We start from the raw sequence: 16,403 nt of genomic DNA on the forward strand, positions 1-16,403 counted from the left end.
AGCATTCGTGAGTCTTGTTTTAGATATATCAACTAGTATTTTTTAATGAAGTTACCATATAACGAAAAATATAATTCAAAGTATCATAATAAGTATTTTCCAAACTGTGTAAATTTTCTAGAAGAAATTCAGAAAGTCTTAGATTTAGAGTTTTTCCAACCAGTGTTGCCACTGTAAAAAAAAGTTCGCTGTTAAATACCCCCAAAAATATATAAAAAAGTGCCAGGAAATCTCTGAGAAGTTGTTAATTTAAACATATTATTTAACAAAGTTGCCACCTATGGAAAAAAAGAAATTAAGAAGTTTGAAAGATATCTGCAAGGTGCAGAAGAAATTGTCTTGGAGAGTTTTCCAAAAGTTAGCCCTTAGACAATCTTATGTGTCTTCAATGAAAAATTCGCCAAGTCATTCGTTTAAAATTTTTTGGAGTTGCCACTGCTGAAAACTGTTATATAATAAATATCATTAAAACCATATGTAGGTGCCACGGTGCCTTACGAAAAATATATTTAAAATCTCTAATTAATACAATTTTCTAACAGGGTTACCACCTCTTCAAGTTATGAAATATAAAAGAATTTAGCTTAAAACTTTTACAGAGAAAATTAGGTATTCGGCATTTCATTAAAATTTTGTGTGCTAGGGTTGCCACTAATAAAACATAAGCTTATAAATATCACAAAAACACAAAGACACTCTCGATCCGGAAACCTCGTAAATTTTTATAATTTCTAGACATTTCATAACAGGGTTACCATCTATTGAAATAGTGTAATAGAAATTAATTTAGTCTCGGGTTTTTAAAGAGGAAATTAGATATCTATGCAAGCCTTTTAGAAATTTTTAGAAGCAGAGTTGCCACTGATAGAAAAAATGAACTGATACTTTGCTTCCGGAAAGTATTTGGAAAATCTTTAATATAAAAGTATTGTGTAACAGGGTTGCCATTTATCAAAAAATAACTTAAAATTTTAGAAAATGTGTACCAAACATAATTCTTTTCAGAAAGCTTTCCAGGATATATTCGATACATTTTCCCCACCGGCACCCTTTGAAATAGAGTTGCCATCTATAAATATAAGATAAAAGAAATAAAACAAAGAAATGGAATTAGTTTATTTTTATACTCTCGCAACAAAGTTGCTTAGGAGAGTATTATAGTTTTGTTCACATAACGGTTGTTTGTAAGCCCTAAAATTAAAACAGTCAGATATAGGGTTATGTATACCAAAGTGATCAGGGTGACGAGAAGAGTTGAAATCCGGAACTTGAGTAAAAATTGAGATGTCGTGATGAAACTTGGTGCACGTATTTCTTGGCTCCATAAGAAGGTTAAGTTCAAAGATGAGAAAAATCGGCCCCCTGCCACGCCCACAAAATGGCGAAAACCGAAAACTTATAAAGTGTCATAACTAAGCCATAAATAAAGATATTAAAGTGAAATTTGACTCAAAGGATCGCATTAGGGAGGGGCATATTTGGAAAAGTGGGCGTGGCCCCGCCCCCTACTCAGTTTTTTGTACATATCTCGGAAACTACTAAAGCTATGTCAACCAAGCTCTACAGAGTCGTTTTCTTCAGGCATTTCCATATACATACAGTTCGAAAATGGAAGAAATCTGATAATAACAACGCCCACCTCCCTTACAAAGGTTATGTTGAAAATCACTAAAAGTGCGTTAACCGAGTAACAAAAAACGGCAGAAACACTAAATTTTACAAAAGAAATGGCAGAAGGAAGCTGCACCCAGGCTTTTTTTAAAAATCGAAAATGAGCGTGGCCTCGCCCACTTATGGACCAAAACCATATCTCAGGAACTACTATACCGATTTCAATGAAATTCGGTATATAATATTTTCTTAACACCCTGATGACATGTACGAAATATGGGTGAAATCGGTTAACAACCACGCCTTCTTCCAACATAACGCTATTTTGTACTCCATCTGATGTCTTCTCTGTATAAGACGAGTATATACATTAGGAACCAATGATGATAGCTGAATAAAACTTTACACAAATACGGTATTTGAAAAATATGTAAATGACGGATAATGAAATCTCGATAATCACTTTATCATGCGAGAGTATAAAATGTGCGGTGACACCCGAACTTAGCCCTTCCTTACTTGTTTTTCTTGGATTTTACTCGCTTCCTGCACCATCGCCATTTGCTTTAGCTTACTGGCATTTATTGACCCGCTCTAGTGTTACATGCATCCAAATTTTCCACAATTCTTTTTAAAATATCTTATTTTCGAATATTTAGTACTTAAACCAAAAGAAATCCATAAACGCATTTGCACACTTAATTACTTTTTGAAGTATTGCAATACATTTATGTATATATGTACATCCATTAGTAATACTAAACAAAAATTTGAAATCTTCCAACTTCATCAACTCAACACGTTCACCACATTGTTTATCCAACACACCACCTGCAAATGCCAACCGCAACAAGCTAAAGTCTCTGCGATGAGCCACAGGCAACACTTAAGGAACTCGATGATAGGAGTCGCCACATAGCAGAAAGCACAACTACGTTCATGTGTGTATTCATTTGTATGTGTGTATGTGCAACATTTATTGGTGTTTATACTGCATCTTGACTGCCAGACACTTCCAGCTGCAAGTCAAAGATTACATTTTCATTTACTTTGCACTTTGATGGCACCAAAATAAATACACGCACAAAAGCACACACACCTATTCATATGTATGTTGTATGTACATATATAAGAAAATATTCAATCACACCACTTTCATACAAATATTGACACTGCAACCCCATGTGTGCAGCTAGTGACTCCTCACAACAATAGTTTCATTTTGTGGCAGAGTATGCCCAAAAACTTCAACTTTACCTTGAAGAGCTCTTCCGTTAGCCACCGATGCTCATGCAACTTTGACACCTACACTTTGGTTTGCCATTGATGTTGTGGTTTATTGTAGTGGCCTTTCACCTTAACTGTGCTGAACCTTACAGCTACACACATATACCGTTATAAAGTGGCGAAGAAAAAGTTTACCCCCGAAGCATTGACCAAACTAACGATAAACACTTGAAACTTTATTAAATTCGTTGTATTTACTTAGGATCAGTTCGGTAGTACGGTAACCACATAAGTTGAATGCCACAAGCACAGGTAAATAAACGCCGCACACACACTTACACATACACAATAAAAATCTACGGACCACTTGAATTTTGTAATAATAAAACGACTCCGAGTACACTTAGTAATACGAACTTGTATGCTGCACTTGATTGCACCTAAATTTATTTAAATGAAACTATTTTTAGGAAATAAACGTTATTCCTTGCTTGCCTTCATTCCTTTGTTGGCTTCGCTGATGTTTTTCGTGAGTTCAACGTCCATCGCCGCTAAAGCGGACTTCGCGAACGGACCAATATCGGCTGCATACGCCATCAGCGCGGGTATATTTGTCTGTTCATAATTTCCCGAGAAGTAGTGAGCGTATGGACCGGAAGCGAAGACGCCTACATCATCACCACCATGTGTTTCTGAGTCCAAGGGTACGGTGGCCATATATCTATATTTCGGGTCATCCAAATCAGCGTCGCTCAAATCGCGACGACCTTTCTTTGTAGAGTAGGTCTTCGAGAAACCGGGGCCATTGGCGTAGGAGAGTATGGTGTATGGTAGATTGTCATCGGCTGTCATCGGCGCAAGACCGAAGATGTCTGAACCGCGCGTCTTTAAGTATGTAAAAGTAGAAAAGATTATAGAAAATATAAGCTAGTTAAGGATTAAAATATTATGTACTCTATGAATTTAGAAGGAATTAGCGATAATTTAAATGATTTTGAAATGGAAAAGTTTAGGGAAGCACCGTTCTTCTAAACTTCTATAATTCGAGGTAAACTGTCTAAATTTCACTGGAAAGACTGTTATCTATATATTCCTTGTAAATGTAGATAGCAGGTTGTGGATTGCTTTCACTAAATAATAAGCCAGACCTAGCCAAATAAAGTAGTACAAAGCCAGCTTTCTTGAATAGATTTGAAAGAAATTTCTAGGTGTTTCGGACTGAAGTAAATCAAATATATATGAAATAGCGAAAGATATTGACCGTTGATATCCAACAGCAGTCCCTTCATACTACAGATGGATATAAGCTGGACTGGATTAGAACTTTTATCCGGTCAAGAGCTATCTTTACGTTAACATTCCTAAACAATCTTTGGGTAATGTTTTTTGGGCTGGAATTACAAGTATTATCAATAGTTCATTTCTTAAGTTACCTTGGGATCTACACTTATCTTGGTCCTTTCAGGTTTCACATATGTAGGAATACCGTTGTAAAGAAGATTGGTTTCATTCTTGGGAATTTTTATAGATTGACTTAACTTTGTGTTGTTCGTAGTTTGTATGAAAGAGCTTTATGGCGGGCTGGGCCTCACATACTTTCAGAAGTTGTGGTCTATTTTTCGAGTTAATCCGACATTATGACGCTTAATTTCAATACTAGAAAGCAGATATGTAACTACGAGTATGGGATCTCAAAAATAGATTTTTAGTCCACTTATTAAGTGCACGGACGAACAAGAGAATGAAATTCATATCTAAACCAAAGAATTTCGTCGTTCTGAATATTTGGTAGATATAACTCTATATACTCTTTTATTTTAAGGCGTTAAGAACCATTGTTATATTTTAATATATTTTATATTCTGTGCAACATGTTAAAAGAAAGAAAAACTTACCGGATAACCATTAATTGTCATAGTATGCGAATGATCTGACGTCACCACAATCAGTGTGTCTTCTTCATTTGTCATTTTACGAGCCAATTCTACGGCGCGCGCAAACTCCGCCGTATCCTCTATTGAGCGATGGGCACGGTTGCTATGATGTGCCATATCGATACGTGCGCCTTCGACAAACAAGAAGTAACCCTTATCATTATTACTCAATAGCTGTATGGCCGCTTCGGTCATTTCACTCAATGATGGCACTGTCTCTGTTAAGCCCTCACGCTCCAAGTCACCATGGTACGGACAATGGGATGAGCTAAAAAGCCCCAGCAAATACTCAGTTTTATTGAGATCCACATTAAGTAGCCCATCCTTATTCCACACATATGCCGCGCTTGCGCCTTGTTCATATTTGTCCGCTAGCCACTCTTCGGTCAAATTGCGTCCATCGCTACGTTTTCCTTCAATACCCTCTTCATCGAGTTCCTTTTTACCGATGAAGTTACGTCGTCCACCACCCATAATTACGCGCAAGTTCTTACCAACTGGCCATTCAACTAGTTGACTTGCAATGTCCACATTATGCTCCGTGCCAGAAACACAACCACTAGACTTGATCTTTGAATCAGTCTCCCAATCACGGTTGGCAGTATGCGCATACACACCAGCTGGTGAAGCGTGTGTGACACGCGCTGTTGTCACCAAACCTGCCCATTTGCCAGCGTCTTGCGCCCATTTCGCAATGCTTTCGGTATGTGTTCGATTATCGATGCCCGCTTCGCAATCATTCCTCGGCACTTCGGCTACAACACCGATCGTACCGTAATTAGCCTTAACGCCCGACAGGTAAGCGGTTGCCGTGCAGGCGGAGTCCGGTACAAACTTGTTGACTGAGTATGTTTTGGAGAGGCCTGTGTAGGGGAATTTTTCAAATGAGACCTGTTCGGAGCTATCGCCGAGGAAGGCACGTGTAGCGGTTATTGTATGTACCGACATACCATCGCCAAGAAAGAGTATTATATTTTTGGCACGATTCGTGTTGAGCCGCGATAACTGCTCTAGTTTGTCGGCGAGTATGCTTTGTGCTTTATCTACCCAATATTCCGTTGTTTGCTCTTCGGTGGCTCTCGCGGATTTCACATAGCGTGGAACAAGTAATCGTGCATGATCTGTAAATTTAGGTATAGACTGTATAACTGTATAAAGTATACACAAATGTCGAGAAAATAAACGACTGCATGAAAGTTGTTAGTGGAGCCTCTTCTAGTAGATCTTGCTATAAATAGAAAAACTTTTAACATAGTTGGCGATCCGCTTTGTAAAATGGCTTTTAAACTTTTTCGAGATTTCCGAGTTTTTTTCTTTGCATACACCATAAATCAAGAGCCAGTGGGAAATAAGCTATATCGATCGAATCGGGTAATTATAACCGTAAGAATACCTATTTTAAGTACGTTCAAACACTTATTTTCGAAAAGTATAATGGAAGTCAATGTTACATGACTACTATATATATATAGTGGGTCAATGTATATGGAATTCCAAAAATAAATGAGCTCTGGGCAAGAAGAGTGGAGTACTCTTTGAACACTGAACCGAATCGTTTATCAATTATCACATAGCTTCGCTGGAAATTCCCTGCACTACAAAAATAGTCACTCATAATTAAAAATATACATTATATGCATTGATATTCATCTCGTAAACACTTAACTTTATCGAAAACAAGTAAGGAAGGGCTAAGTTCGGGTGCAAACGAACATTTTATACAGAAAGAATTAAAGCCAAGGGTATACCTTAGGGTGCAAAACCTCAACCGGAAGATTGGAATCCAAGGAAAGAAGATAATTCTTCTTTATTGGCGTAAGCATACACTGACCGACATATTCGCCAAAAGTTTTGTTAGAAACATTAAAATAATTATATATATTTAGCACATACGAGCGTTTGTATTAAGTTTCATCAATATATCTTAATTTTTTCTCAAGTTACAGCTTGGACGGATGAACGGACGGACAGCCAGACAGTAACTCGGAGTTCAACTCGTATCATCATGAAGCATATATGTATATGTACAAGGAGCGTTCCAAAGAACACAGGACTAAAAAAAAATTAATTTATTTTATTCAAAATAGTCTCCTTCAGCTTCAATGCAGCTTTTTGCACGGTCCAAAAGCATATCAAAAGAGTGTTTTAGCTCGTTGGCCGGTATGGCCGCCAGTATGCCGGTGCAAGCCTTTTAAATAGCCTCTACGTCTGCATAACGCTTTCCTTTCATGAGCAAATGCATTTTCCGAAAAGGAAGAAGTCGCACGGTGCCATATCAGGTGAATATGGGGAGTGGTTAATGGTTAAAGTGTGATTTTTGGTAAAAAAAAATCGGTCACAAGCGTCGCTCGAATGTTGGATTCTGAGCAATTTTTGGTCGTCAGTCAATTTGTGCAGAACAAACCGTGCACACACCTTTCGTAAGCCCAAATATTCGGTCAAAATGCGATAAATCGATGTTTTGGAGATGTTCAATTCCATTTCGATGAATTTCAATGATGATTTCGGCTGATTATAAATATAATTGTATATAAGAGTATACAAATGATTGTTGTCAGTTTCCTGCATAACCTATGACACGAGATATTCATTCAACTATTTAGAAGCAAGATAAAACCTATCGATAATAAGAAATAAAAAGCAGGAGGAGGACCCGAATTAAAATCTAGTTTACATTATATTAGTCTATATTAGTTATGAATTCACTGCATGCGAAAAAAGTACTTGAAATAATGAAAAATCATTGTCACAATCAATTGCTAAAATATTTTTAAGTTTTTAACTGCTGGAAAGATTTTGATTTATACTATCTTGCGATTGCTAATCTAATCGTTTAATACCTAGCATATATGTATGTCTCATTCATAGAAATTTATTGGTTTATAGTGATTTTTTCTCACCACCAATTTTATGATTCTCCATGAGCTAAGCATATCACGAGTAAGTCACCTGTTACTTAAAGGTGCATGAGTGCCCGCGGTGGACTTGGGCAGCAACTGAGAATGGTTCTATATTGTCACGTTTACCGTTTTGCACACGTTTTGTTTATTTTAAACATTTCATGGGTGATTTATTAGCTGATTAAATAGCTGCTAAATAAGGTGATTACTTGCTTAAATAGATTATTGGCATAATTAATTGCCAAGGTTCATATAAATCTGCTCTTTATCTCAAAGTTATTTTTTTGTGATTTATTGCTTAAATATTGAATGTTTTGGTCTGTAGCCACTTCAAATGTTTTGAAGACAATATTTGACTGTACCCAAAAACCAAGTCGATTATATTATTGTTTGAACTAAGAAGTTTGCTATCAATTGTTTGCTTAGGGTCAAAAAGATCATCACCAAAGCTTTATAAAATTTAGCTGTTCTTAATCCGAAAGCTACATATTTTTATGAATAAAAAAAAATAAAACAAACTGTTTGCAGAACTTTCCGCAATGCAATACTGAAGCCATATAGTAAATTCAGCGGCGCGCACTTTTTATCGTAAAATTCATGATTGCATAAATTTTTTATAGAGTTCTAATACTCAGCCTCAACGATGCATTCTATAATAAAAATTTAAATTATAGAGGCAAAGTGACAAAAAATCACAAAACTCATACTCTATACTTTTGGAGACTTTATTTGTTTAAGAATTAACAGTTACTAGCTATTTTTTTACTTACTATTTCAATGGTAAAATAAAGAATACATCATTAACACATTTCTACATTTTTGTAGAATTGTAAAATTGGTATTTGCGCACATTTTTTTACTTTTGTGCTTTTAACTTAAAATTTAATTTTCATAAGTAATAATAAGTCTACACTTTTTGGAGAATTGTCTAAGCAAACGCACTTATGCAAAATTAGACAAAATAATGCCAAAAATTTCAATTTTTCAATTTATAATAACTCTCCACTTTTTGGAGAGTTCTCGAAACAAGCACAATTACGCATGATAAGACCAAGAATGTCAAAAATTTCAGTTTTTCAATTTCTAATAACTCTCCACTTTTAAGAAAAATGTCATTATTGTACAAATGACTGATTATGCATAAGCTTGTCTGGCGCACGTCTAAAAACGTATGTGTAAATATATAACTAAGTATAAACTCAGCTAAAGCCATCTCAATTTAAACAAACTCGCTTCATAACGTGCATGAGAGCTAAGCAAGGCAGTTCAAGTTCAATGAAGTGCATTTACAGCTGCCAATATATGATAAATAATAACAAGAACTGGATTTCGCATAACACACTCTACTTTATAATCTACGCGCTTGTTTAAGCGACGAAAATACCATTTCAACAAAAAACGATTAATTACCTATTTCGTATATTGTTTAACCGCATTTAAACTGTTTACTTTTTAATTATATGCGCGCTATGAAAACCTCATTTAAGATATGCGATTTTAAACACTAACACAGTAGACCGTGAGAAACCTTTCACTTTCATGTATTGATAATTTTCACGTCATTTGCTTTCTTTGTCATCGAATATTTTTATTGTAAATTCTATTTACTTACATTCATCGGCGGTTGTTACACTTGTGAAGCAGACCAAAAGGCCCAATAGAAACCAACGAAGATTGCACATGCTTTAAACGCTACGCGTACAAGGCGAAAAGAAGTGAGTCGAACTGAGTGAAGTGAGCGTCACCGGCAAGCGAATGCTACTGTTGACTTTTTTTGCTAAGTGACGCAGTTTTTATTCAAATTTTGATAAAAGAGAGTTTCTGGCATGAAGCAGAAGTTGAAAGTCAAAAATGAGTGAAATAATATAAAATCGAAAATTTTTGAAAACACGTAAGGCAAGCTTTTAATTTATTGCAAACGCCAACAGCGCTTCCGAAAATCTCTACGACACAACGACGACTGTAGCGTGTCGTAGAGCGTCACCCCTATATAAGTACGTGACTCACGTGCGGGTTCTACTGGTTTCTACTGCATTAGTAATCTAATCAAGTCTGATTGTCGGGCAATAATGCGCTAATATCCCATTCGCAGCCAATCCGAAGACAGTAGCACTTCATTCAACGCCTTTGGAAATTTCGCCCGATTAACGCTATCGGAGCACGTCGCCTATAAAAGACGTATCCGCGTGCTCTCCACAGCAGTCTGCTTAAACATGTCGCCATTGAAACAAAAATTGCCGAAGTTCATAGCATTACTGCTATTGGTCGTCGCGCTCCCGAACTACAACACTGCCGAAGCGGGACTCACTGCCGCTTGCGATCTGGCAGCAGACAATGATGACTGCATGGAAAGCGCTATGCACCCGAATTTTCCAACAAAACGCACTAATGAGGCATACAGCGAACCAGAGTTTACTAGTGACTTTTGGCTGGAGCTGAGTAAGAAATTTGTGCGCCAGCAAACGTTTGCGCAGCGCAATAAGCGTGTAGCTAAGAATGTTATACTCTTTTTGGGCGATGGCATGGGCTTGACGACGTTTGCGGCAGCGCGCAACCTACTCGGCGGTCCCGAGAAACAGTTGTCGTTCGAGAAATTTCCCTACACCGGTTTCTCGAAAACATACTCGGTGAATACGATGGTGCCCGATTCGGCGGTCACATCCACCGCTTACCTGTGCGGTGTTAAGGGTAATCACGGTACGATCGGCGTTAATGGACGCGTTAAACGTACCGATTGCGCGGGTATGGCCGATACGAGTAATCACGTGCATTCGATTGCAAAGTGGGCGTTGGACGCTGGCAAATCTGCCGGTCTAGTGACGACAACACGCGTCACGCACGCCTCGCCGGCAGGTGTCTACGCGCATGTGGCGGATCGTGAGTGGGAGAATGATGCGGTGTTGTCGGATGATTGTGGCGCCGATTCGGGTCTAGCGGACATTGCGCAACAACTGATCCACGGTGAGGTTGGCAAGCGGTTGAAAGTGATCTTCGGCGGTGGCAAGCGTGAATTTTTAGACACGCAGTTCTTTAAGAAGGGCAAACGCCAGGATGGACGCAATTTGATTGAGGAGTACCTGCAACAGTCCTCGGATAATGCTTATGTGGAGACGCGTGATGAGTTGCTCAACTTGAATTTGAATTCTTATAAACGCGTGTTGGGTCTGTTCGAGCGTTCGCACTTGGAATATCACTTGGACGCGGCCGATACGCAACCGACATTGAAGGAAATGACCGTGCGCGCTATTGAGATGCTACAAAAGGACGATAACGGTTTCTTTCTCTTCGTCGAAGGCGGTCGTATTGATACCGCGCATCATTCAAATATGGCGGAATATGCTTTAGATGAGACGGTCGAGTTTTCAAAAGCAATCGAAGCAGGACGTGAATTGACTTCGGAGGAGGATACGCTTATTGTTGTTACCGCAGATCATTCGCACGGCTTCAGTTACTCGGGCTATCAGGTATGTATAGTATATCTAGAGGAAGATAGTGAAAATGAGAAAAAAGTTATGTGTACTGTCAGAGCTTAGTAAAAAAGAGAGTATAGCATATAAAAGAGAAATGTGTAATGTTTTAACACTGATAAGCCAAAATACTTTTACATTTAAGATTATATACAACCAGAAAGTGGGAAGTTTAAATTAAATTTCTACAATTCCTTCTTCTCTTCCTTTACAAGGATCGTGATAGCGATATATTCAATGTCGCACCATCTGAAGCTGCTGATGACCTACCCTATCTAACGCTGAGCTATGCCAATGGTCCCGGTTTCGAGGATTATTATAATACGAATAAATATAAACGTCGTAATCCAACAAAAGTGCGCCCTGGTGTGAACACCTTCCCCGCCACAGCACCATTGGAGAGCGCCACGCATGGTGGTGAAGATGTGGCCGTTTTTGCTTCCGGTCCGTGGTCTCATCTCTTCACAGGCGTTTATGAACAGAATACAATACCACATATGATGGCTTATGCGGCGTGTGTGGGCGATGGTTTGAAAGCGTGCTAAATGAATTTGTTGGTTGTGAAAGCATTAAAATTAAAATTTACCAACACTTATTAAAACTAAATTAACGGAGAATGTAAAATAATAATCAAAAGTTGTTATTGCGCTGAAAAATGCAAATTTTTATAACAATTGCTAATGGCGTTTGACTCGTTTCATCTATTGCATAGTAGTCACTTGGAATATTTACAGTGCTATCTACTACATATTAATACGTCTTATTGTGATTCGTTATTTTCAGCTCTGATTCTTCTAGTGCTTATCAGTTGTAAGTTACGATTAAGCTAAGAAATCATAACACTAAATAAATATTTATCAGTAAATTTAACTAGAAATTAATTAAAAATAACTAAGTTATCTTTAAAAATTCTAAACGATCGTTTTGTCGTTGTTGACCCTTAGAATTAACAAATTATGAACTCTCCACTTTTTGGAGACTTTTGAAAAACATTATTTTCATTATAATTGCTGCTATTGTTGTTATTAAATTTGTTTTTAACTTCTGCTCTAAAAAAAATTAATTCTCCACTTGCACAACTTTTTCTATTTTAATATTTTCACCATTTTTTTTTTTTTGTGTTTCGTTAAAATTATATTTAAATTTATTTTAGTTTGTAATTTTAGAACACTTTCATACGAAAAATTATGTTGCCAACATCATTTCTCTTTGGATACAGTAAAAGACAAAGGCATGAACCCCTACAAATGTTAATTTCCAAAAATTAAATCAACTTCTCCAGCTCACTGTCAAATAAATGCAATCATAAATCAATAAGGCCACACCACCAATGCCACAGTATATTAAATATTAATTTTACCATCAAATACACATCAATACACGTGCATGAAGCCAATATTGACCGCACTGCAACGACTGTTGAAAAATTGAAAATCGGGAAATGTATAATTAATAGAATTTTGCACAGTGCCGCTCTACGCATAAATCCATAAATTACATTGATTTCTCGTTTTATTATCACAAATATTCTTTCATCGTTATGCTGGGAGTGTTTTTATTTTGCATATTTTCTTTTGCTATTTGTGGTAACATACCGAATATGAGTGATAGCGAAGGAAAAAGGCTATACGCTGTGACAGCAGCTGCTGTCAGCCGATAGCCAAGCTGCCAGACAGACTGTTAAGTCAGCGGCAGGGCAGCATTGATTGCGCTTTCCTATATAACAACAACTCAGCAGACACTAATGAAGGCGCGTACGTAGTACACACAAATTATATTTACCATATATGTATGTATGTATGTATATATGTATGTGCTTCACACTTCTTGAACAACCGCACCTTCACATGCATTCACACTTTAAGCTGCATATGAATGCCCGTAACCATGTCCTTTCGACCTACACACACGCAGACACTCTCCAGAAGTAACAACGCCCACTACGCTTGCACAACATTTTAATTAACCATTATCACAGCTGTCGCAGCGTTGGTGATGTGAGTGTTAAATTTGCATATCACAGCGCATGGGTTGGGTGTGAGTGAGGGCGATCAAGAGAGTTGCAATGCGGACGTAAAAGCGAACTTATGAAGTGATAGGTGACATTTACATATTCATACATATGTGGACAAACACATATTCTCTTTTGTTATTTTCAAACAAACACTTATGTGTGGAAAGCTTAATAAATATTACTAAGTTAGACCAGTGAGCCAAAGGTATTATAGAGTCGGAATACCAGAAACAACAAAATAATAATAGTAAAAATAAATTTAATAAAGAAAAAGTTTGCAGAAAGTTGTATAGCAAAGCTTTCGTAAATATCTCTACACGTGGAGAGTTGTATGAGTTTGATTTTGACCTGCGCAACTGTTATTATATGAAAAATGTTTGGAAATTATTTCTAATTTTTACAAGAGAAAAACTCTCCGCTTTTGGAGAGTTGTAAAAATTAGCACCTTTAGTTCAAAAGTTTATGACATAAGAGTTTTGACTGGAGATTTCTTGAAACTTTGACTAAATAAAAGTCTCCACTTTTTTAAAGTGCTAACAAACGTATACAACGTACTTCAGAAAGTTCAGTGAGTAATAAAGCTAAAAGTCGCTTTTGGAAAGTTATAATAATTAGCACTTTTCGTTTAAAAGTTTATGGCATAACAATTTTGACTGGAGATTTTCTAAAATGTTAACTAAATAAAAGTCTCCACTTCTTTCAGAGTGTCAGTAAACGTTTGAAACACACTTCAGAAAGTTCAGTAAGCAATAAAGCTAAAAGTCGGGCGAACTATTGGCAGGCTAATGAAGTCTCCATTTATGTATACTTTTAGCTCTACATTTTAAAGTAAATATCTCATTTTATTAATATAGTAACAATTTTGGTTGAGACTTTTCTCATGAACTCTATAACTTACTGGGCTACCATAATAATTTATTACGTTTCCAGCGTTTTACTTCGCACAATTTATGTATACATTTGTATACAAACGTACGCACCGACGTATTTTGATATTCACCGACAGGATGCGCAGCTTTATTATACATATGTAAATATACATATATATATGGATGTACATATATATATTATATACACACACTTGACATTCGAAATTTTCGAATGCTCTGTCAGTTGAATGCTGACAATTATGACAGCCACAGCATCCCCACCGAAACACACTGCCACAATGGACAGCAGTTGTTGTTATATTTTATTATTATTGTTGTTGTATTTTTTTATTATTACTCTGGCTGCAATTGCAGTTGCATTTATTGGCAGTATTGTCATTTACATTATTGGCGTGGGTGTCGTTTGCGTTGAAATTAACGCCATTTTAATTGAATTTTAATATTTTACACATGAATGAACGATGCGAATGCGAATGTAGAGATTCGTTGCAATGAGTTGGTAGGAAAACCGTTAGCAGGCGTATTTCTTGCTGTCTTGGTGGCTTACAAAAGACAAGTGGTAACATTTAATAAGCGTGCGGCTGACAGCTACATAGTTGGAAAAAGTAAGCTGACAGCAAGCACCGGAAATGCCAAGGACTAAAAGCATTGCGCGCATAAAAAAATATGAAAATTCAATACAAAGGGGTGTAAAATTTAATTGTCATTATATCACATCCGGTGGAAAGTCATTTTCTGCGTGTTAACCGTCATATTTGATATGCGGTTGAATTATTGCTATATTAAAAATTATACAGATACGCGGAAAAATGTAAGGTAAGTTCACAGCTATCTGACTTTTAGATAATCGTATTTGCAAATTGTACATTTTTGGAGAGTTGTTTTGTCAACATATATGTATATATAAATATATATTTTATAGTTTACCTGCTATATAATTATTTCATACCCTATTTAAATAAAATATCATAAAATAAAAATCCACTTTTGGATACCTAGTTTTTTACTTAAAGCAGACTAAATGTCGTAATACATGGATTATTTTGTAGAAAATTGCGTAAAATTTGAATGAAAAGGAGATAAATAGTTTCGTGTTTTGAAAAGGTTTGGGATGTTATTTATGTACATATGTACATACATACATACATATGTATGTTGAATGAAAAAAATCTGTCGAAGTAGCATTGCTTGCATTACTAATTGTACCAATTTCTTCTTCAAGCTGTGGCATGACAAGTGTTTAATGTGCAATGTACACTTTTTGTGTATAACTTAATGAGAATCCTTTACCTCACGAAATTACAAAATCAACTTTAAAAGTCTCCACTTTTGGAGAGTTGAAGATTTCCTGATAATTCGATAAATTAAATATTTTCTGGGCTTACAGTTAAATATTTAACAAAATTGCATATACATACATACGTGTTCCTCCATAATTTTTGGAACAATTAAATTGTAGGTTCTTATACAGAAAAAATGCATATATGTACATATATGTCTATTAAATGAGAAAACTTAAAAGTCTCCACTTTGTAAAGTTTCAAATTTCCATGTATTCGTTTATATATAAACTACTTTAAATTGTGGCAAATGTCCTAAATAGTGATTTTATATACGAATACAAACAAGTTTGAAACTCTACAAAGTGGAGACTTTTTGGGATTTCGGAGACCTAGAAAATCATGCGTTTTACATACATGAATATGTATGTATTCTCTCTGTAAAAAATTTAAAATTTCAAAATTTAAGTATTTGACATTTAAATAAATTACATTTTACTAAAACAATTTTATCCGATGTATTAAATTTATGTATATGAATGTATGTATGCATTTGGCCCTTAAACGCCACTCTTCACTAACAGCCGGTTACGTATACTTTACACACCAACCAATTGAATGCATAAATTAAAACCATAATGCTATTAATACCAATTGCAATGCCTCGCCTGCCATTCGATTGGCGTGAAAATCAAAAATTCATTTCAATTGGCATACGCACAGATTGCATACTGGTGGCAACGCTTTGCTGCCTTGCAACAATGGTAATTTAACGCAATTGCAAAATAATGATTGGTGCAAACTGTCTGTTTTGGTGCAAATCACAAAATCCCTCAAATGAAATAGTGAATAGTGCAGTTGACAGCTGGCAGGCGAACACACACGCACAAAGTCATTTATTGTATGGACCCAAATACCGTTGAATGTGCAGTTAAAAATATGACTTTAAAAAAGCATTTCAATTCGAAGTAATCAAAGGGAAAAGGGAAAAGGAAAAAAGTAAATAAGCATTTATTAAATCGCAGCTACGCATTGTGACAAGCGTTGACAATAAAAGTGTCAATGCATGACATGTTGAAG

At 36.2% G+C, this 16,403-nt stretch overlaps 2 protein-coding genes across 2 annotated transcripts; one reads left to right on the forward strand and one right to left on the reverse strand.

Moving 5' to 3' along the window:
• Nucleotides 1–3,260: 3,260 nt before the first annotated feature.
• Nucleotides 3,261–9,500, reverse strand: LOC120778613 (membrane-bound alkaline phosphatase). The gene is made up of 3 exons (XM_040110490.1): nucleotides 9,285–9,500; nucleotides 4,734–5,893; nucleotides 3,261–3,723 (listed from the first exon to the last, which is right to left on the reverse strand). Exons 1-3 carry the CDS (start codon nucleotides 9,352–9,354, stop codon nucleotides 3,319–3,321), a joined length of 1,635 nt encoding a protein of 544 aa, XP_039966424.1. The 5' UTR covers nucleotides 9,355–9,500; the 3' UTR covers nucleotides 3,261–3,318.
• A 367-nt stretch (nucleotides 9,501–9,867) lies between these two features.
• Nucleotides 9,868–11,745, forward strand: LOC120778614 (membrane-bound alkaline phosphatase-like). The gene is made up of 2 exons (XM_040110491.1): nucleotides 9,868–11,136; nucleotides 11,355–11,745. Exons 1-2 carry the CDS (start codon nucleotides 9,886–9,888, stop codon nucleotides 11,682–11,684), a joined length of 1,581 nt encoding a protein of 526 aa, XP_039966425.1. The 5' UTR covers nucleotides 9,868–9,885; the 3' UTR covers nucleotides 11,685–11,745.
• The last annotated feature ends 4,658 nt before the right edge of the window (nucleotides 11,746–16,403 follow it).

This window comes from Bactrocera tryoni, chromosome 5, assembly GCF_016617805.1.
Source record: "Bactrocera tryoni isolate S06 chromosome 5, CSIRO_BtryS06_freeze2, whole genome shotgun sequence".
In the NCBI taxonomy this organism is placed as follows: domain Eukaryota; kingdom Metazoa; phylum Arthropoda; class Insecta; order Diptera; family Tephritidae; genus Bactrocera; species Bactrocera tryoni.

Coding starts and splice junctions, on each gene's coding strand:
- LOC120778613 (XM_040110490.1), bottom strand. CDS start 9,354: ATGTGCAATCTTCGTTGGTTTCTATTGGGCCTTTTGGTCTGCTTCACA. Junction 5,894..9,284: donor TGTAACAACCGCCGATGAAT/GTAAGTAAATAG, acceptor CTAAATTTACAG/ATCATGCACGATTACTTGTT. Junction 3,724..4,733: donor TGACAATTAATGGTTATCCG/GTAAGTTTTTCT, acceptor ACATACTTAAAG/ACGCGCGGTTCAGACATCTT.
- LOC120778614 (XM_040110491.1), top strand. CDS start 9,886: ATGTCGCCATTGAAACAAAAATTGCCGAAGTTCATAGCATTACTGCTA. Junction 11,137..11,354: donor TCAGTTACTCGGGCTATCAG/GTATGTATAGTA, acceptor TTCCTTTACAAG/GATCGTGATAGCGATATATT.